Source organism: Tachysurus fulvidraco, chromosome 22 (assembly GCF_022655615.1).
Source record: "Tachysurus fulvidraco isolate hzauxx_2018 chromosome 22, HZAU_PFXX_2.0, whole genome shotgun sequence".
NCBI lineage: Eukaryota > Metazoa > Chordata > Actinopteri > Siluriformes > Bagridae > Tachysurus > Tachysurus fulvidraco.
Window position 1 is genome coordinate 5,703,838 of NC_062539.1, and position 22,165 is coordinate 5,726,002.

The following is a 22,165-nucleotide window of genomic DNA, read 5'->3' on the forward strand; positions in this document are numbered from 1 at the left end:
GTTAAGACATTTCTCTTTTTTTGTTTTTGTTTGAAACTTCAGTCTTAAATGTATGACATAACATCCAAACATATCCAAGATCTCAGATTTATGAGGGTTTTTTCCTCGCAGTCGAAGCAGGAAGCATTTTTTGGACTTGATTTAACCAGAAGACATGTTAACTATAAAGCTGCTTAAAATTTCTCCACATTTTGACTGTGAAAACTGATATTTGGGGATTCTTCTTTCTCATGGTCGCTGACAAATTTCAAAGACTTATAATTTCCATAGTGAATGACCTTTTCATATTTGTATGTGTTGTATAAACAAATAGCCTGAAATAATATACAAATATTTTTAAAAAATGTTTATTAATTTCTCTTCTCCCAGAAGTTAGACAGTTAATTACAGTACATTTTAAAAACACTAATGTGGAACATCGCTAGATGGAGACATTTCACTGCAGAAAAAAACAGTTCAATTTTTTTTCCAGATTGTTTATGTATTTTAGCTCATATTTATATTTTAGGATGTTTAAGTTTCATAATGCAATTATGATCAAAGTTATTTTTTTTAATCAGTGTGACTTCATTATTATATACTGAGTTTAAAGCATGCTGCATAACTAAATATTGGTAAAGATATAAGTCAAAATTATTTTTTTGATATCTCAGGAAGCTCTTGTCTAGGAGTCTTGTCACATGTGCAAACAATGTATTTGTGTTTGCATGATGGATCTGTTTCTAATTTTGTTTAAATGAAATATGTATATAGTAAAAGAACAATCTAACACTGTTAGCCATCATAAAAAATTTAAGTAACCTGTATAATGTTCAAAATGAGACTTCCAGGGTGGAAACAAATGCAACCAGCCAGAGGGTATATATGTCAACAAAAGCAGGGAGGAAAAATGACACTAAAGGTAGATTGTGGGCCTAGACATTCAGAAATATGTGTGCTGATCCGTTTAATAATTCTAGCCGAAATAATACAAACCATTTCCCATCAACTATTTAGAAATATGATGTTAACACAAGAAATATTATTATTACAACAATTATTATTAATAATAATCATCTTTATCTCCATCTGGAATCTGATTGGTCAGGAGGTGTTGATTAATTTTCTATATCAGCAGCTCTGACTGTTCAGACTATTATTCAAATCACAGGACTATGTTAATTCACTCGTTCAATACATTATTGTTTCTATGGCAACATCCCATTTACAAGGACTTGTATAGAGGCTGCCAAAAATAAATGGATAAACTAAATGTGTTTTTTTTAACCCAGATGTATCAAATGTACAATTGTTGCTATGTATCGACAAATCTAGCAGGTAAGTCAGTAACTAAAAAACAACTGGATAAACTGGTACAAATGTGTGTATATCTGTGACATCTTCTTAAAATGGATTCCCACAGTGCTGAGATGGCTCTTAGGCCATAAACTGCCTTCTATGCAGAAAGGATGATGCTGACCAATGATCAAAGCACCACTGCACCATGTTCTTTGTGTTAAAGGAAAAAACATGTGCCATCTGTTCAGATCAAAACACTTTTTAAAATTGACCTGAGGGACAGTTTGTCTTTTTGTCAAATAATAATAATGTCCCATGGACAATATATTCCTATAAAAGGTTTATATTGTTTGTCATTTGCATTGCCTATAAGGTATACTCTCAAAACATCTCATGTGTGTTTAGTCTGTCAAATAAAATAGACGTGTTAAGAAAAAGAGAAGATTTTTATGCAAGTTGTTTCAGCAATAACACCAAAACCATTTGCACCCAAAACATCTTTCTCTCTCTCTCACTCTCACTCACTCACATGCCCGGATTCTGTTTGTTGGCTTTAGTTCGGCTTTTAATACTATAATTCCAGAAATTCTCCACTCCAAAATTGTAAGGCTCACTATACCCCCTTCCATCTGTCTGTGGATCACCAGCTTCCTGACACACAGGAAACAACAGGTGAGACTGTGAGGTGTCACCTCCAGCATTCGGACAATCAGCACTGGCGCTCTACAGGGATGTGTCCTCTCCCCACTGCTATTCTCCCTCTACACTAATGACTGCACTTCAAGTGACCAAACTGTTAAACTCCTGAAATTTCCAAATGATACTAGGCTCATTGGTCTCATCCACGATGGCGAGGGGTCTGCATACCAGCAGGAGGTTAAGTCACTGGTGCTATGGTGCAGTCAGAACATTCATTCATTCATTGTCTCTTATCCGAACTTCTCGGGTCACAGGGAGCCTGTGCCTATCTCAGGCGTCATCGCGCATCAAGGCAGGATACACCCTGGACGGAGTGCCAACCCATCGCAGGGCACACACACACTCTCTTTCACTCACACACACAAAATACAAACAATTTTCCAGAGATGCCAATCAACCTACCTGATTGGCCTACATGTCTTTGGACCGGGGGAGGAAACCGGAGTACCCGGAGGAAACCCCTGAGGCACGGAGAGAACATGCAAACTCCACACACACAAGGCAGAAGTGGGAATTGAACCCCCAACCCTGGAGGTGTGAGGCGAACGTGCTAACCACTAAGTCATCGTGTCTCCCCGCAGTCAGAACAGTCTGGAGCTACACACCCTAAAACTGTGGAGATGATAGTGGACTTTAGGAAAGATCCCTCAACACTACTCCCCCTCACAATATCAAACAGCCCAGTGTCATCTGTGGAGGCCTTCAAGTTTCTGGGCACTACCATTTCACAAGACCTGAAATGTGAGTTCAACATAAACATATCATCAACAAGGCCCAGCAGAGGATGTACTTTCTACGTCAATTAAGGAAGTTTGGTCTGCCACAGGAGCTGTTGATGCTGTTCTACACTGCAGTCATTGAATCTGTCCTGTGCACATCCATCACCATCTGGTTTGGTGCAGCAGCAAAACAGACTGCAACGCATGGTTAGAACAGCAGAAAAAATAGTTGGTGTCCCCCTGCCCACTCTCCGGGACTTGTACGATACAAGAACCAGAAACCGGGCAGGGAAAATCACTACTGACCCTTCGCACCCTGGACACAATCTCTTTCAGCTCCTCCCTTCTGGCAGGTGCTACAGAACTTTGAAAAAACCGAAAACTGCCATGGTTCTTTCCCCAGGCAATCACCCTGATCAACAACTCACCATAATTATATTCACTGCTTCTTATCATAAGTACTGCATTATCAGGACTGTCAGTCATCAAATCATCTGTATATTACACACTACTACTGCTGTATACCGCACAAAAAGCATATTACACAATATTGTTATTTGCACTCTCACACTTTATGTACATAACTGATTGTTCTTATTCTATATTCATATTTTATATATTTTATTCAATCTATATTCATATTTTATACTCATTCTGTCTATATTGTATCTCATTGTCTGCATTGCTTTGTTGTATAGTATAGTGTTATTTATGTCTTTACTTTGGAGAGTCACAAACTGCTGGAACCAAATTCCTTGTGTGTCTCAACAAAGTTGGCCAATAAATCTGAATCTGATTCTGATTCTGATTCTGATCAGGAGCTAATTTTGAGCTCACCTTCTGGCATTCGGTTAGGAACTATTCACTCTTAGTCAGGTACTCGTTTAGGCCTAACACCGTTTTAGAATATCCAATCCAATTGCATGCATGATTTAGTAAAGTGGTATAAAACTGGAGAACCACAGAGGAAACCACAGGTAGACTTTTTTCAGAAGCTCTCGGTAGGACTATTACAAACTGTTGTAGAAAGGACATTATTTACATTTACACTATTTACTGTAGCGTGTCACCCAAATGAGGATGGGTTCCCTTCTGAATCTGGTTCCTCTCTCTCAAGGTTTCTTAATCATGTCTTTTTATATAAATCCTAAACTTTAATTGTATATATTCATTAATTTCTTTATATTATTATTTTTTCTTATTCTTATGATTATATATTTATTTTCTCTTTCTCTCTCTTCTGTTTCCATACTTCTGTGAAGCTGCTTTGAGACAATGAGAATTATACAAATAAATAATAGAATTATATAATTGAATTGAATAGAAATTTTCTCCATGACAGAAGTTGAACTATTTGGAGATAGATACAGAAATATAATATAATATAATATAATATAATATAATATAATATAATATAATATAATATAATATAATATATCAGACTATATATGGAAATACTGCATACTGGTCATGTATTTCCCTCTGACTGTACACAATTAGTGAAACGACTATATTGAATTTATTGTAGCTAGGAACAGATAAATTGAGTTTGTTTAACTCCAGAGGCGGATAATTGACGGCGGTGTTGGACGCTTGTTCTGGCGTGTGGGATCTGCGTGCGCGCTCCCGTGTGTGTGTGTGGTGTGTGTGTGTGTGTGTGTGTGTGTGTGTGTGTGTGTGTGTGTGTGTGTGTGTGTGTGTGTGTGTGTGTTTTCGCGCGCGCGCGCTCCCGTTTCAGTGGTGAGGACTTGGATTTTGTACGCGCTCGCGCTCGGTGGCTCTCTGGAAACGGCGATCCGGCGCTGCGAACCCCCGGCAAACATGTCCAAGCTGGAGCAGATCCTCATCCTCGATCCCCCGACTGACCTCAAATTCAAAGGTAAGGCAAACGCGCTTCCGACCCGCAACTGACACCCGATCAGGAGAATGTTTATTATATATAAGTGAGCCACGGATTTCACGCTGCCTGTATTCGCCGCCATGTTTGAGGCAGAGGAACTCGGGCAACTGCGGATCCTCGGGCTCGAGTGACGTCTCTATGCGGCCAAGCACTCACCTTACATCGGCTAGCTTCACCGGCTAACTCCCCTTATACGTTACACAATACAACAACCGCGACAGAATATTTATTCTGATCCCAGACTTACACTAATGATGAGTTTGACTTCTTGGTCATATTTTTTCTTAACTACACACAGGTCATTTCAGTGCCCGGCTTCTTTTTTGGCACGGAATTGATTAGTTAGCATCTGACGCTAGCGTTAGCACGAGCTAGTCAGTGTGGATAGGGTTACAGGGACGACGTGGCTAATGCTAGCTAGCTAGCAAGCTAGCAGGTGCTGATGTAGGCTAATTCGTTGGCTGGCGTAACTTTAAAATAGCCATATTAGACAAAGGTATATTTGACACGCACAAGTGTACTTTTAAATCCAAAAGTATGACACGTGTGTGTTTTATTTAATGAACTCGTTCAGTCGAATCGAAGGTTGTCCGATAGCTCACATAAATATTTGATGCTCTGTCAGACAAGGTACATTACAAGAAGACGAATCAGTATCAGAAAGAGCTTTATTGCCAGGCATGTTTTCACATGCGAGGAATTTGTTATAGTGACAGAAGCTCCACAGTGTAGCAGAATGACACGTACAATATAGAGAGATGTATGTACAAATGTGACCGTGTTCCCAGTTCAATATTTTTGAAGGAAGCCATCTAGCAACCCTTATGTTTTAGTCAATTACATTTTGTTAGTATGGTTTTATATATAAAAAGGGATTAATTTATTAATAGCTCGACTCTGGGCTCGGTGATGTATCTGAGGAGGGCGGGGTTCTGAGGACGAAATAGGACTTTAGCTTGATGGCTTCAGCACGAAAGCACCAGGGTGTGTGCACACAGATCAATTCTGCATTATCATCTGAGTATCCTACATTCAAGCAGCCTGTAAAGTGACTTTAAATTATGCAAAAGCTGTAGTCTGGGAGGAAAAACACAACACATAAACTCATATTTAACATCAATGATGATCTCGAGCATAAAATAACAATAAAAGACCAGTTGCTGTGTGCCTTGTTTCTTACTACTAGGTCCCAGACAACATCTGATAGGTTAGTTTGACAGATTCGATGTTGTAAATGGACAACGAAAACATGCAGCCAATTAAATCTCACTATAATTGTCACATGGACACCTGTTTAACCAATCACAACACGGTTTGTCATGTGAGCGAGTGAAGAGGCTAACCATTAATATAGGATAATATAGTTGAATTTTATTTTCAAAATGTAGATTCGTATTTCTGCCTATACTCTATATGTAATTGTCCAAATTCAATAGAATCAGAATCAGAAAGATCTTTATTGCCAAGTATGTCTTCACATATGAGGAATTTGTTCTAGAACAGAACAAATAGTTCACCGTATAATATAGTTCAACAGTACAGTTATACAACAATATGACCATTCATACATTTGTATATGATTTCAAATCTAGTTAAAAATATAGTTTTGTACATGCAGCTAGACTCATCTTGTCCATGATGATTTTGGAGGTCATGTTTGGCAAAAAAAAAACCAACACATTATGTAGACATTAATTTGGACCTGGCGTACATCACTGCTGTCTGCGACACAAATCTTCCAGAACTGTTATTGGACTTTACTTGGATGTAAAACACAATTCACAATGAGATTTCCATGCTGTGAGACATCTTACAACAACCAAAGTGACAAATTTAATTGCTAATGCGATAAAATCCTATTTCAGAGACCACACAGGATTGTCCTGTTGATGGTGTCGATAGTGCATGTTTGTGACCAGAACTTGGTCAATTATTTGAATCATAAAATCAGGAGATTGATTGATCATGTCCCTTGACATATCTTGTCTTGATGAGTGTTTGCCGGACTGTCTCTCTGTCCTTTTCTATAAACTGTCAATCTAATCTATAATGATGCTCAACATGTTGCTCAACACCTCAGCTGACTTGAATGCTTTGTAGTCGAATCTTAGCCTGTAGAATGCTGTTTCCTGTGAATTAGGTCAGGATGCTGTACAGATGGCAGTTGTGTCTGTGTAGTAAAATGCTTCCAATATTCGTGGTCATCATCCATGCTTTGATTATTTTTCTGTGTTTTTTGCTGGAAAATAAATTCTTAACTAACACACATTTTTAGCGATTGACTTCCATGACTACCCGCTCACCCAAAAACACAAATTGAACCACCACGTTATTAAAACACCATTTTAAACATTTCATCCCTCTGGTCATACATTAACTAGCTGCACTCGTCCTGAGCTGCACTGTTGTTTTCCACCATTAGTCACATGATCTGGCAGCAAACCTTGCCTGCAGGTGCAGGTCGAATCAAGTGTCCCTGTATCACCCGGCACAGAGATCTCCCACAGTTCATCGGTCCAGGAGGAACGTCTTCGTTTAGCTCCTGTTTACACGATTCTCTCAGCACTGAACTGCTGCTCAAGCTTTGAAAGGCCAAAGCCGCTGTGTCCACTGAGCTAAAAGCAGCAGCAGCAGATCTGCAACTCTCTCTCTCTCTCTCTCCCCGTCTCTCTGTTTCTCTCTCTCTCTGTCTTTCTGTTTCTCTCTCTCCGTCTTTCTGTTTCTCTCTCTCTCTCTCTCTCTCACACTGACACACACCTGCTCTCTTTCTGTGGCCATCTTCATCTGCTTCTCTATTCATCAATTCTTCCTGACATGTGTTTAATTTAATTTGTCTCTCTAGTTCTCTCCAGATTCTGTTTTGTCCCTTCCATCTATTCTTTCTCACTTTTTCCTCTCTGCGTCTGTTGTCCCGTCTCTTGTTCTTTCTATTCCTCACTGAGTCTGATGTGTTTCTCCATCTCTCTCTCTCTCTCTCTCCCCCCTCAGTCTCCCTCTCCCCCTCAGTGTTATTTATAGAGACAGGGAGGCCTGGGAGACTGGTACAGCATGAGTGAAAGTGGAGGAGATGGTGAAGCCACTGTAGAGAAAGAGGACACAAGCTTCCTAGTACAGAGTAGCCTTACAACATTGTTTTTCTGTGAAAACAAATATACAGTGAAGGCAGTTACAGCTACTAGTGTACTGTAGACTACAGGTAAGAATAAAAATCTTATCAGTATATAATCCAGATACAAGATATTCAGATGTTATGGGGTATCTTATTACCTGAAGATCATCCCAGTGTGGGCATTTTGTAACACATTATATGCCGTGCAACACGAGTAACCAGCACGCAAGTACGTATCTTGGCTGTCTCAGTCACTGAGTGCCGTGGCGTAGCACGGACATTTACCAAGGATTAGATTTACAAATGGAAGCTGGATTGAATCATGAATCCATTTAGCAAACGGACAGGCCTCGAAACCCTATTTTGCTTCCGCGCCTGATTCGAGACTGGAAGGGAACAAGGAATAGACCTAATCTCATGAGGAGTGGTTCTGTCAGGTAGTTTTCACTAGGTATTTGGAAATAAAGCCATTTCTGTGGAAATTTAGCCAGCTCGGATAAGCAAAACATAAATGTACGAGACCAGGCAACAGGAGTAGGTGGAAAAATATAACTTGCGTGTAATATAATATTGTATAGAACAATACATGCAACACTGTCCACTTGAGGAAAGACTGACATTGTGATTAGCTACGGTCTTGGCACCATGTTTGGGGTGGGAAAAGCAGAATATTAACCACAACCCAAAATAACCAAATGACGTTTTCTCTGCGTCTTGTTTTCTGTAGCGTCACAGGCTCTAAAGATAAATAATTGAGGACACCCTGTTGCAGAGGAAATGCTGCAGTTCTGTAAAGTCTTGTTTGTTTGTATGACTGCAGGAATACGATCAAGAGTAGATCTTACACTGCTGAGTGAATGACCAAAGCCTGCAAGAGCAAGTAGTCCACGCTTAAGTAGTAAAGCACTTTCCTGAATCATTCACAATGACCTTTTATACGCATATTATTATTATCCGTTACAAACCCGGCTATCAGTAAAGCCTTGTGATCGTAGCAGGCGATGGTCTGAGTCATAATGAGCCGAGTCATAGAAATGCCGTCTTCGCTTTTGTCAGATCCAAACATGTAAAACAAACTTACTTATTCTTTTTAAGAATGTTTTACTCAGGTAAGCGATGTACAATAACGAAAGGCACGGAACACTGAGTCACGGCAGGTTTCATTCTTTTAATAATCTTTGGTCTAGATTTATCAAAAAAAAAAAGATGTCTCAACATATACAGGGCTGAAATTAGCCATCCTTCAGATTTTGGACGGAAGGAAAAATACAATCTTGTGACTTCTTTTTTTTTTTTTTTTGTCTTTTTGTGTTGTTCAGCATTTTTTGCGACGGATTCTTGAAGCAAACATGTGACTGTGTTGACCGAAACTCTTACACAAATACATGGGGGTGTACGAGGACCATCACATGTTATTAATTCATGTTAATGAAATCGTATGGCCTGTTATTTTAAAAAAAAAAATAAACCGAAATAAAAAAAAGCCAATTTTTCTTGTAGCGTAGGAGGAGATCTTTCATCCATCACCGGAACAGTTGGAACGCTTTTAATCCCTGTGCTGTGACCTGACCGAGAGTCTGAGCTGGTCAGTGCTGTACATGAATGAAGAATTTCTTCTAATGATGCTTGCTATTTGCTCAAGCATCTAAAAAGTCAGTGATCCTTAACTCCATTTTTTTTTTTTTTTTTTTTTAGTTCGATGCTCTCGTTAAGTGCAGACGTTGGGGTTAGTGCAGGATGCGATGCCTTGGCTGTAGGTTGCTTTCACTTTTAATGAGTATATTGGTCCAGTGATTGTGGCCTTCCATGGTGATTCGGTTGTTTTTTTTGTTCTTTTTCTTAGTTCAGCTGGGTTGTTGCAAATGTGTTATTTTAATGAGGCTGCAGGTTAGCTTTAACATCAGCCTTTCATCTGTTACAGATGTTGGCGGCGAGTCCATATTTGGTGGGGCTCAGTTTACTCGCTCGGTGCTATTGGCAGATTAATTCCAGGCGCTAATATATTTTCAACAGTAATTTCTGCCTTTTTTTGATCAGAAAGGGCTTCAGGTTTTCGGCGACTTTTCAAGGAATCGGTGTTTAGTCCTCAGCGTGATTTATTTTTTTCTCGCAGGTGAGAAGACGACACACACTCAGGTGTGGAGCAGGAGCGTTAAAGAGAGGTTGCTTCGGGCCACTTCCAAGGAAACTCTATCTCGGTTTCAGTTGCAGTGAGAGAGATTCTAGCCAGAATTAAGCAGGTGTCTCACTTTGGACGAGACACAAGCTAAGCAGACTCGCAGGACTGTCTGGCTTTTTGTTATTCTTTTTATAAGATATAATTATTATACTACCTTTTTTTTCTTTTCTTTTTAGTATGTTTTGCAACAAAGAGTTCTTGTTCTTTTGACAGGCATTCATTAAACGTTTGGCTGTGTTTTCAAAACAAGTCTAACTATCTGACCGTGTTGTAGCACACCTGATGATGGCTAATGTGCTAATACGAGTCATGTCTGGTCAAAAGATCCATAGCTTTGTCCTAATTGAACTTCATCTCAATCGGTGCTAAAAGATGCTACCACCACCACGTTTCACAGATGAGCTATGTATCGGATCATGAGACTAGAGTCTTACCTTCTCCACACTCCGCATATCCAATTTCCTCTCTCAAGTCTTCAAATGGTGGATTATGATGCCTTCGTGCCTTCATGTCACTGAATGTTGGTTTTGAGCTTTTCTTTAAAGTTCTCACAACGATTGACGTCAGCTGCTGCTGTTTTTATTACAGTGACATGACGTACAGCTAAGTATGGTGACCCATACTCAGAATTGCAGTCTGCAAACACACACGCACGCAAACACACACGCACACAAACACACACACACACTGTGAACACACACCCGGAGCAGTGGGCAGCCATTTATGCTGCGGCGCCCGGGGAGCAGTTGGGGGGTTCGGTGCCTTGCTCAAGTGCACTTCACTCGTGGCCGGCCCAAGACTCGAACCCACAACCTTAGGGTTAGGAGTCAGATTCTCTAACCATTAGGCCGCGACTTCCTTTTTTTTTCTTCTTCTTTTCCTCTTCTTCTTTTCCTCCTCATTACAGTGACATGACATACGGCTAAGCAAGTATTACACGACATATTCGATGTCTGTTGCTCAGTATTAGAGGTTTCTTTCAAATTATTGTATTGGCTATGCCCAATGTTCATGCAATGTTTCTGACCTGTGTTTTTCCCTCTTTTCTCTTCTTCAGACCGGATTGACTTTTTTTCCCCATACACTGCTTATCCTTATCCTCGGCTTATCCTCATTAACAGCAAATGCAGTCTTGACGGCTAAAAGCTAAACTAGGAGTAAATATTTAACAATCAATCTAACAGTAAAGGTGACTTGACTTGACTTGCCAAGAAATACCTGTCAGTCGCGTGCTCCATTATTATTATTTTTTACCCGCACTCATACAAAATGTGCTATATTCTGTGTAGTTTAACACATCTACACATAAATACCAGGAAATTATAGATGAAGTCATAGTCACCTTTTGGTCACAAACACAAATGTCTTCAGTCTACAACAATAACGTATGAAGGGGTTGTACTGTTCCGATAGTTTTGGAAGATGAACTGTGTATATTAAATTAAAACTCTCTAGCGGAAAGGTAAAACTGCTAGATGGCTTCACTAAATTGGTTATTAAATTATAACCATCTAGTCTAGTGGTGACTGTAGGGAATTGCTGGATACTTCACATGGAGACCTCTGAAGCCTGTAGTGAACAATATGCTCCACATCCTGTTATGGGATCAACATATTAAGCTGTTCCTGGCAGATTCTGAGTAATAGTACATATTCTGAGTAATAGTACGCTGCTAAATGAAAAGGTATCGATTTGGGATCTGACAACAGATACCGATTCGGTCTCAACTGACTCGCAGCTGGTAGTACATCGAATCTGTAAAGCCACAAGTACGCGTCAAGGTCAGGTTTATGGACAAAGGTGTAAAAAGAAAGCAGAAGAATGTTTGGTATTGGTTTTGGGCAAGCAGATTACAATGAAATGACATTTGGGACTCATTTAATAGTTAAGCAATAAATCTCACAGGTATGCTGTGATTAGGAAAATAGCTGGACTCAACGTTCTTATTATAGTAGTTAGTTTCCTGAAACACTAAGTATAATGAGCACAGAACTTGTTCTAACAGTGTTAATACTAACGTGTTTATTTTATTTTTTATTTTTTTTAAGAACTGTTTCTTTACAGAAAAGCTCACAGTATCAAATACACTTCATACAAGCCCTAGTGTGGTCTGTTATTATAAAATCGATAAGGAAACCTCTCATGGAATGTAAACCATACCGATTAATAGGATTTATTACCTTAATAAATCTGATTTTTAAATGTAAATCAGGAACGGAGTGCGTATGATTCCCACAAGTTTTGAGTGCCGCCTTGCCCGTATGCGAGGTTAAAGATCTTTACAAACTATCTCATTAACCATTGAGTTAATCATTGACCCTGAGTATCAGCTTGTATTCTGTAAGAAGTGTTTGTCAGTGTTTTGTATAGCTGCCATTTTCAGTCGTGTTCTTTGTGCCATGGCCTGAAGACAGGTGCGATCTAGAGCAAAACCAAAGCACATTCTGGAGTCTCTCTCTCTCTCTCTCTCTCTCTCTCTCTCTCTCTCTCTCTCTCTCTCTCTCTCTCTCTCATTGCACAGTGCTTTACTGTTGGAATGTTCTCGATGAAACACTCTCTCCTTTACCACACCCAACTGTAAAGCAAACAATCTCTGGAAAACAATGGGGCTGGTTCAGCAGTAACTAAACAGCAGATAAGCAACGTTATGGTCCAAAAGTCTGAGTATCATTAACTATTTTTATCAGTTGCTATACAGGCAGGAGACGATTTAAACAAATGCACTGGGTCTGTAAGGATGTGTGTATTTTGCTGGCTAAGGTGTAGGTCGATGTGTCAGTAAGAATCGTTCAGCTGATCACCTTTGACCCATGATGAAAGATTGTTATCCTGACGTTCGGTCAGTTCCAGGATGAGCCGTCCATTTCGACAGAGCTTCAACAGCAGTTATCATGACGACGATAATGAGGTAAATCGTATGCAGTGGCCAAACAGTCAAACCAGTTGAACACCTCTGCGAGATTTTGCAATGTTAGACCGCGGTTTCTACCACCATCATCAAAACACAATCATATGACCAAAGGTTTGTGGACACTTCACACCCTGTATGTGGGTTTTCCCTCATTCTGTTACCACAGAGTTACTCCACAGAGAACTAATTGGTCAAAATATGGTCCACCCTTGTGCAGAAAGCAGAGCCCATGAAAAGACATGGTTTGCTAAGGCTGAGGTAGAAAAACTTGAGTGTTCCACACACGGCCCTGACCACAATCCCACCGAACACCTTCGGGATGAATCAAAACAGACTTAACCCCAGGTCTTCTCACCTGACCGTCAAATGCTCTTGATAAACCAGCACACTGGAAAAGCTTCTCAGAAGACTGGAGCTTATTGTAACAGCAAAAGAGATTCAATCTGGAATGTAATGGTTTGGTGTCCATAGCTTTTGGACATGTTTGGTATTAAGGGAACTAGAATAGTACTGATTGTTCTGGTTAAGAACTTACTACTTCTTTTTTTTTTTTTAATTTCTTTTCACCAGACTGTCGTAATCTGTTACAAAATGGAAGATCTATGTCTTTATATCAGCACTTTTAATGACTTAACATGGCATGCTGACTCACTCACTACTGTCCTTTATGATGGGACTCATCTTCACTTCTGCTTCTTATCTAACCATTTTAGACTTGAAAGGTTTATTAAAAATTTATTTTTATCGATCAGCACTTGAGTTTGGACGTTTGCTTACCCTACAGTTATACATGTCAGGAAATTAAACACAATGGATGCACGACGGCAGCCAGGTCCGTCTTCATAGCCTGCTACCTCTAATATTCTTTTCCTTTATTCCCTATCGACAAATAATAGCCGCCATGTCATAAATTACCAGGTTACGTTAGCTAGCATTGAAATTGATGCTTTTTTTCCCAACCATGTTTGTCTTATTTTTATGTGTACTTATTATGGATTAATAACATAAGCGTATCTGTGCTAGACAAGTTTTTGTTAAAGCATATAATGAGTTCCTTCACCACTAAACTACCATGGCATTGCAATGGGCAGACTTTTAAAGGGGGCATTACCACATAATTCATTAATCCATTTCATTGACCTGTTCTTGTTATGATATATTTTTTTATCTACAACAGTGACCTACCATTTTTTAATAGTTGTAAATACTTGGGTAAATAAATTCCTCACCATTTTGTGGAATTTATTAATTATTTTAATTGTTGCAGCCAATAATGCTCGATTTTTTTTTTTTTTTTGTCGGAATTTGTGATGCAACTTGAATTTCTTTTGGCAATTTTTTTTCCCCTTCTCTTCACTACTTGAATTTGTAAAATTGCAAGCACAGGATTCTTTTAAACTAACAATTATGACACAAATGTAATTATGTTCAGCACGCCTGAAGCAAACATGGCTTTGGCTAAATTGCCATACGACGCATCCTGGACCAAAAAAAACTGTGGAATATCTGAGGTCATTCTTGCAAGCTGCTTCGAATGTTGTGTAGCTAATATCTGTGGTCACAAAATAAGAACTAGGATCTAAATGGCCACCACGATCAACCAGTCAACCGCTAGCTATTAACATGTATGCTATTAAGTCATCAGTAGTGTGGCGTTTATTTGAATTACCTTAGTAGTGACACCCCAACATTTCTACCTTTTTGAGATGCTTCATCGGTTTGAGTATCCATGCATTATTTAAACTGCATAAACTTATTCTTCACTAGCAATGAACAACTCCACAAAAAAAAAAGGGTAAAGACAAGGTAAGAGATTAATGCTAGGAACAGGCTAACACCATCAGTGAAGTGAAAACACATTCAACCTGAACACTTCTCTCTGGGGTTTTCCAAGTCATTATTTCCACATTTCTCAGTTAGATGGTGTGAGTAGCAGCAGTTTCAGCCTGTGAAGAGACGGTCAGGCTGTTACCAGTACGCCATGAGTTCTCCGAATGAGCGCAAAATTGAGATTTCACAATAGTGAAGTAATTACCTGAGTAACACTCATTTACAAGCTGTTAAAGCACAAGGGACTGTGTATGTTCAAGCTAAAAGTGCAGTGTTTTGTTTTTCTCCTCCCTCCTCAGAGTGACTCGACCGTGTTTGTGTTGAACATCCTGCAGAAAGTAAGACCTTCTAAGGTCATGTTAAACAGACTGGAATTTGTGAACCGCTTCATGAATCGCTCGAATATTCTAAAAATACAGCGGAAGAACTGACCATGAAAAGTTAACAAATTTTTCTTCCTTCGTTTATCGTCTTATTGTCTCGTTAGTGAAGGAGCAGCACGGTTTAAAAAAAGTCGCTAACATTTTTAAAGAGGAATACTTGGGTTTGTTCTGACTTCAAATAAATGTACGCCGGATCTCGTCTATTTGTCGTGCAAGTGTGTAGTCAAAAGCGGTAATGTGAAGCGCTGTTAAGAAACAAAACGTAACCACGTAATTAAATCCATATTTTATTTATAGCTATGAATGAATCATTAATGGTTACGCATTGGGAACAAAGGGAACGGTTATGGCTGGAAGTCTAAGCTCGGTGGTTGAGATGTTGTTGTGCTATTGATCAGAAGGTTGTTAGAGTAAATCTCATGACCATCAAGCAGGCACTGTTTGTACTCGAGCAGTGGCCTTAACCCTCAACCGCACAGTTATTTAGATGTTAGAAGTCGCCCTGGACGAGCGCGTGTGTCAAAATGAGATGGAAATGTGACTGACTGGTGACAAACAGATGTAGCCAGACATCCGTTAGTAGCTGGACCTTGCTAAAATGTTCTCCTATTCCCTCAGGTCCATTCACAGATGTCGTCACGGCTAACCTGAAGCTGACGAACCCGTCAGACAAAAGAGTGTGTTTCAAAGTGAAGACCACAGCACCACGCCGGTACTGCGTACGACCCAACAGCGGCACCATCGACCCCGGCGCCTCCATCACCATCTCAGGTCAGCTGCACTTCCAGCTCTTAAAACCAGTCGTCAATCACCTCATCTTACTTTATACATTTATAACCAGCAGTTACTTTAAGGGGCAGGACAAAGTGTAGATGTGTTTACATTCAAATGTTGCCTCAGAAGGAATTATTAATATTTCAGCTGCCGTTATTGGAATTTTTAAAAGGCCGATGCAATCCAGTTAAAGCGAGACTAAAATACCTTCAGCGTCATCATTTATTAATCAAGTAACTCTCGCATTTCCTATTCTGAAATACTTATAATTTTTTTTATGCTGCTTTGTCTTGATGTTATTAAATATCCCCGTCGTCCATGTGTATTTAATACGTATAAGGTCACAGTTTTTAGTTTTGCGATTGAGATCCAAATATAAAATAAATGTGAGAACTTATTTTGACTTAATTATTTTTTGATCCTGATCCTGCTGAAAAAATAGAAAAGCACCCTATAAAATAAAGAGGATTTAGTGTTGCCGAGCTGCACTTGGGAATTTATTAGCAAGCACGTGCAAAGGCTAGGAAAATCAGCATTTTTTTAAATTTTAATTTTAGTCTGAATTAGCCTACAAAAACATCCACACAGCTTCACGCAAGCATCGGGAAACAAGGCCCGGTGCGGCTTAAGAACCATCTTATATTTCTGCAGAGGTTTATATATTTAAAGCAGCTCACAGAACGAAATCCTCTGTACTGAAATGGTTGCAGTTTAATTCTGACCGAAACTGAAGCACTAATTCTTTCTGCAGCAGATTTATTAGCGATTAATTATTTGTTACTGCTTTACGTAGAAGTATTAAATGTGCGATCATGGAAAGCTGATGTAAAATGTACTGTAATGTGTGTATAAAGGTGGAGGTTTGTTTTTTGAATACAGAGTTCTCTGTCTAAACCGTTTAGCTCTGAAACATTTCTCATCTGTCCCCCCCCCCCCTTTTCTGATTTTATTTATTTATTTATTTTACAGTAATGTTACAGCCTTTTGACTACGATCCCAATGAGAAAAGTAAACACAAATTCATGGTGCAAACCATCTTCGCACCGGCCAACATCGCAGACACAGAGACCATGGTAAGTGTGAAGTGGAGATTTGTGTTGTATTCTTCCTTTTGAGTCAGTAGAGGGCAGCATTTGTGCTTTTTTTTTTTTAATCACAAATATGCCATGATGAGTCCCATGATGCCTTGTGAAAAAGAGGGATAAATGTACAAAAACACATGTTTTATAAGACGCCGTCCTGCCCCTCATCACTTGATGATGGGAGTGAAAATATTTAGTTTTAACATCTCAGAGGTGCATTATACATCGTCAATGCAGATATTAAACATCCCCAGGATCTGAGGTGTTGTCCATGACACCAATCTTATCTGGCCATTAAAGCTTCTGTGTATACCCAGACAACAGGAACATAAATCACACCCATGACCCTTTTTACCGTTTCATGCGTTCGGCTAAATGCAGCACAGGATTACAGCCTGACGCCACTCCCTAATAAACCCACAAATCCTAGACAACACCATGTAATTGTTTATTACTCAGACCTAGCAGAGGTTCACACTCTACATCTTGATGCATGTAAATCCTACACGTATATATCTGTTGCAAATCATGAAAGAATCCCTCGGTCGCGAGTTAACATCTTCGGACTCTTGATACGATTTAGCACATTCGCAAGCAAAGGCGGTCGACTAAACAGGCCCCAGCAGACATCCGGGAATGTGTGTGTGAATGTCAATGTTGCATTGTACGACTATCACGACAGGATCTGAATCGCGCAATCTGATGTGCAGCACACGTGACGTTACCGATCTCACACAGACTGCTGTAGACCAAGAGCAAGTCAATTTGGCCAAGATTTTTTTTTTTTTAGTGTCGTGTAAACTCACAGTATTGTTAGCACACGTTACCTGAAACGTATAGAGGTATAACCTTATGTTCTATCGAGTCTATAGGGTCGAGATTATAGGATCCAGACCCTATAGACTCAATAGAACATAAGGTTATATATTTCCTTGTTTGAACACAGCACACACAACCGCATGACTGTGACCGAGCACAAGAAGCTAGCAGTAAACAGCCACTAGCGCTTCAGAGAACACACCAATCCTTAAAAGTTTACCAAAGAGCTGATATTTAATTTTATTGGCATGCTGCTGAGAATCAGAACAAATCAACCAAAACCCCACTGTCTCTATTACAATTCAGTAATTATTGTTGTGTAGCATCTACATCTGTAGCAATGTACTGGAGACAGAAATTATACAAGATTTCTTTCGCCTTGTGTTACAAAAGCTCAAAATAGCAAGGCTCAGATCAGACCGATCCGGACGTGATCGAATTTATCGCCTTATTTAAAACATAACTAACATGTCGGCAGATTTATTTGCAGGCAAATTTGCAGGCCTCAGATCATGGGCACAGTGCAGTGGGAAAATATGCAGTTTAATATATTAATGTCTGTTATTGAAGAATTACTGAAAGGTAAATTGTCTTAACATTTGCTATTGAGCCAAAGTTCCACTGGGGGATTTACAGAAAGTCTAAAAGCATCAAGACTTTCTCGTCGCTACAGTCGAGCTGATTTAATAGAACTGCGGGTGTTGGAACTTATTCAGCCCTTCATTGCACCTGCGCTACTGTAACGTGTCGGACGTTTTCCTGGCTGCAGATTAGCCTTAGACTTGAACCAAAAACCCAGTCAGTGGTATTTCTTCCTTGTTAGTCTGGGGGGTGGGTCACAGTTTGAGCTAGGTGTGCTGGCATGTGTGTAAACATGTGGTGTGTCTGATGTGTAACTGGTTCACTGTGACTGCTTGTGTATGTGTGCGGGATGAGGTTGCAGCTGCTCGCTTGTCAAGGCTGATGAATTGCATGTCTGTGTTTCGACCCTGCAGTGGAAAGACGCAAAACCCGATGAGCTCATGGATTCCAAACTGAGATGTGTGTTTGAGCTGCCTTCTGAAAACGATAAAATGGTGAGTACATGAGTATTTGTAGGACAGGAGGAAGAAAAGGGGAATCGAGGAAGAGGAGGATGGAAAATGTACAAAATGGCAGTGAAAGAAGGATGGAGAAAAAGGAAATAGAGCAAGGAAAGAAGGGAACGATGAAGTGAGCAAGGAAAGAAAAACAGGAATGGAAATGGGGGGATAGGACAGAAGGGAAGAAGTTGAAACAAAAGGGAAGGATGAGAGATCGATGAATGAAACAGGAGGAAGGAAGGAATAGAGGGGAATAAAAGGCTGGAAAGAGGAAGAGTGGGGCGAAAGGGAAATAACCCAAAGAAGCAAAAAAAAAAAAAAAATGCGACAGGAAATGAAAGGAAATATAAAACTGATCAGAAAAAAGGGATCAAAAGAATGAAAGAACATGGAAAGAAAGATAAAGAGGGTTGTATGAAAGAGAAAATAATTAGGTGATGGGTAAAAAAGGAAGCAAAGTGGAAAAGAGGAAAATGAATGAAAAGAACTGAACAGGGAGGAAAAGTACAAAATATATGATGGGATATGATGGTCTGGAAGGATAGGAAGGAAAAAAAGAAAGATGGAAAGAAAGGAACAGGAGATCTAAGAGAAAGTGTGACAGGAACAAAATTTTCTTATTCCTTCAGTCTTATGGGATTTTAACTAATTCATTATTCCAAAAGGAATAATAATAATAATAATAATAATAATAATAATAATAATAATAATAAAAACACACAGTGTACTTGTCAGTATTTAATATCAGTCTCAGTTCCTGCAGATAGATACTGCCTCTGACAGGGCACCACAACTGCCCCTCACCTCATTGCCACACCCACCTCAACCTGGTCCACGTTCCTCACCCATTTGGGAGCCCGTCCACCCTTTCCCCCAACTCCCAGTAGTCTTATTGGTAGGAGTGAGCTGCAGGGTTTCATGACTGCACCCAGTTCTGAGACCACGAATAGGACCCTCATGAGTAAGGGTCAGGCACAGGGATGCAAGGTAGGTCAAAGGTCAAGGTTTACATCGGCCAATCAAGAGGTGGTGCAAAAACACATTCCAATGTGTCAGTAGTAAGGAGACAAAAACCATACAGTTTATGAGGAGTCAATGGCTGACTGTTTGATTATTGTTGTCTGTAACAAAGCAGCAAACCACAATAGCCCCTTTTCATTAGTGTGATGTCGTCACAATTATCGTTGCTGGCCACGGCCCAGATCAAGCTGCAGACTAGTGCCAGTGCTGCTCCCAAGTCCTGTTGCTTTGACTTTTCACTGCGTTTACACGTCTAACTCTGAGCTTTTAATGGCGATGGCAGAACGATGTGGATGCTGTGAATAAGGCTGCCCCCGTGTTGGCCTGCTCCAAGGTGGAAGGACTGTCTGCACCCAAAACTGCGAGCGCTGCCCTGGACGACACAGAGACGAAGAAGGTTCTCGAAGAGTGCAAGCGACTGCAGTCGGAAATGAGCAAGCTGCAGGAGGAAAACCGGCAGCTTAAGGTAACGTTAGCACAGAGAGTAGAGCAGTGAGGGGGTGGAGTTAAAAATGTTTGAATTGTGTGAACAGAAATTGGACTCGGGATGAACGAACATTACTTGGAATTGGAGTTCATCTTCAACCACTTGGAGACCACTGGAACTCACGCCAGTCTGAAATCTGAGTGGTTTCTAGGCTCACAACAGTTTAAAATGTCAATGCGATTTGACCGCTGTCTGTTTGAATTAGTCAGTATAGTGTTTTAGCTCCAATCAGGAAGTGGCTTGGTGTTTAACTACAAAGAAGACAAGAAAGTGAAATTATAGTAGCTGTGAGATAAAAACAAAACAAAAATCTGACAGGAATATTATGGAGTTGTACATAATATATTTGGCTGTATGACAGTCAAGAGAAAAAGGTTTTTGCCGGTTATGTGTATTTTACCATAATTCTAGCATTTGACAAATCTTTAGATCGTCAGCTGACACTCTGAAGTAAAAATCACCACTGATGTCGAGCGCCGTGTTTGAATCATGTATTGCGTTTACCCTACTTTCTCAGGATGATGGATTAAGAATGAGGAAAGCTCAGCGACCCGAGAACACAACCTCCAACTCCAGCTCTTTGATTGGCCGGGAGGTGGCCACCAGCTCCCTCCCATCACTCCTGGTCGTCATAGCAGCCATCTTCATCGGATTCTTCCTCGGCAAGTTCATTCTGTAGATGGACGAGTGAGGGGAGTCTGACGTGTTTGCCTGCCCATCAACCGGTTCCAGAGAGAGGGAAAGAGAGAGAGAGAGAGGGAGGGAGGGAGGGAGAGCTCTCATGGCCTGGATGAAAGGAGATTGTCTTTCTGTTGACTTTGCCATATCATTGGTAGCTGGGCCAGCGGCAGAAACACACATCTGTGCGGCATCATACCGTCCCCAGCCTCACACACAGTCCAACACAAGAGAGAGGAAAAAGAGAGAGAGAGGGAGAGATGGTGGAGACTAAGAGAGAACAAAAAGAAGGAGCAGATTTGAAGCTCTTTTCCTCTCTGTCTCTTTTTATTCCCACACTGTATTTTTCTTTGATATAGATAGAAGGTAACTCCGTAAACAAGCTTAAAACACAGCATTGGTTTAAGAGAGAGTGATGAAACCATCACACACAGAAAAAAAAAAAAGACAGGACCTCTCAGAGACCCAAATTCTAAATGTGTTTATGACTCTTTTTGTCCTCTTTATCACCACCATCACCACCACCACATTCCTCGCTCTCTCGTCCTCATTTTTATTAAAAAGTTCAATGGAATTTTAGGTGTCTTGTGAATGTAATTTTAAGCCTTTTTAAAAAAAGGAAACAACCTCAATCAAATCAAAACAAACTTAAGACCTCGTGACCCTTTTCACCCCCGGCAGCATCAGAAAGACGGCAGATATTTCTACCCTTCGCTGCCTCTCCATTTCCACAGGAACGTCAACAGTTGGGCTGGGATCAAAGATGCCTCCTTTTGTACATTTGTCTTTTTTTCCTGTCCCTAATGATACCGATGCAGACTTTTATTACTGTTCTATCATATTATTAATATTATTAATGTTCTTTATTTTCCCTCAATACAAAACATTTATCACTACTTGAGGCAAATGTTGACTGAAGTTCGAGTCTACACCTCTCCTATCCTGTCCAATGCTATTAAACATTAAAGAAATAAAGTGGGAAAAAAACTCCACTCGTACAGCTGTGGGTTTTTCACCCCTCTTTGTGTTCTGTCTGAGTCATCCATGTCCTCCTTTTCTAGACATATGTACACACACGTACACACACGTATATCTAAACCATCATGTTTAAGTTTCCAGAAGAATTTCAGATGGCTATCATACATAGTCTCCTTGTGTAAGACCTTAAGGACACACACTCGTATATATACCGTACATGCTAAAGCAATCTGTGAC

General features: G+C 40.0%; 1 protein-coding gene across 2 annotated transcripts; it reads left to right on the plus strand.

Moving 5' to 3' along the window:
- Nucleotides 1-3,519: 3,519 nt before the first annotated feature.
- Nucleotides 3,520-21,991, plus strand: vapal (VAMP (vesicle-associated membrane protein)-associated protein A, like). 2 transcript variants are annotated; one of them, XM_027150542.2, is made up of 7 exons: nt 3,520-3,673; nt 4,435-4,575; nt 15,627-15,779; nt 16,752-16,855; nt 18,679-18,759; nt 20,069-20,251; nt 20,790-21,991. In XM_027150542.2, the coding sequence occupies exons 2-7, from the start codon at nt 4,518-4,520 to the stop codon at nt 20,949-20,951; spliced, it is 741 nt and encodes a 246-aa protein (XP_027006343.1). In that variant the 5' UTR covers nt 3,520-3,673; nt 4,435-4,517; the 3' UTR covers nt 20,952-21,991. The 2 variants fall into 2 exon arrangements, with proteins under 2 accessions (XP_027006343.1, XP_027006344.2); XM_027150543.2 differs by having other exon boundaries at nt 3,540-3,673; nt 4,260-4,575.
- The last annotated feature ends 174 nt before the right edge of the window (nt 21,992-22,165 follow it).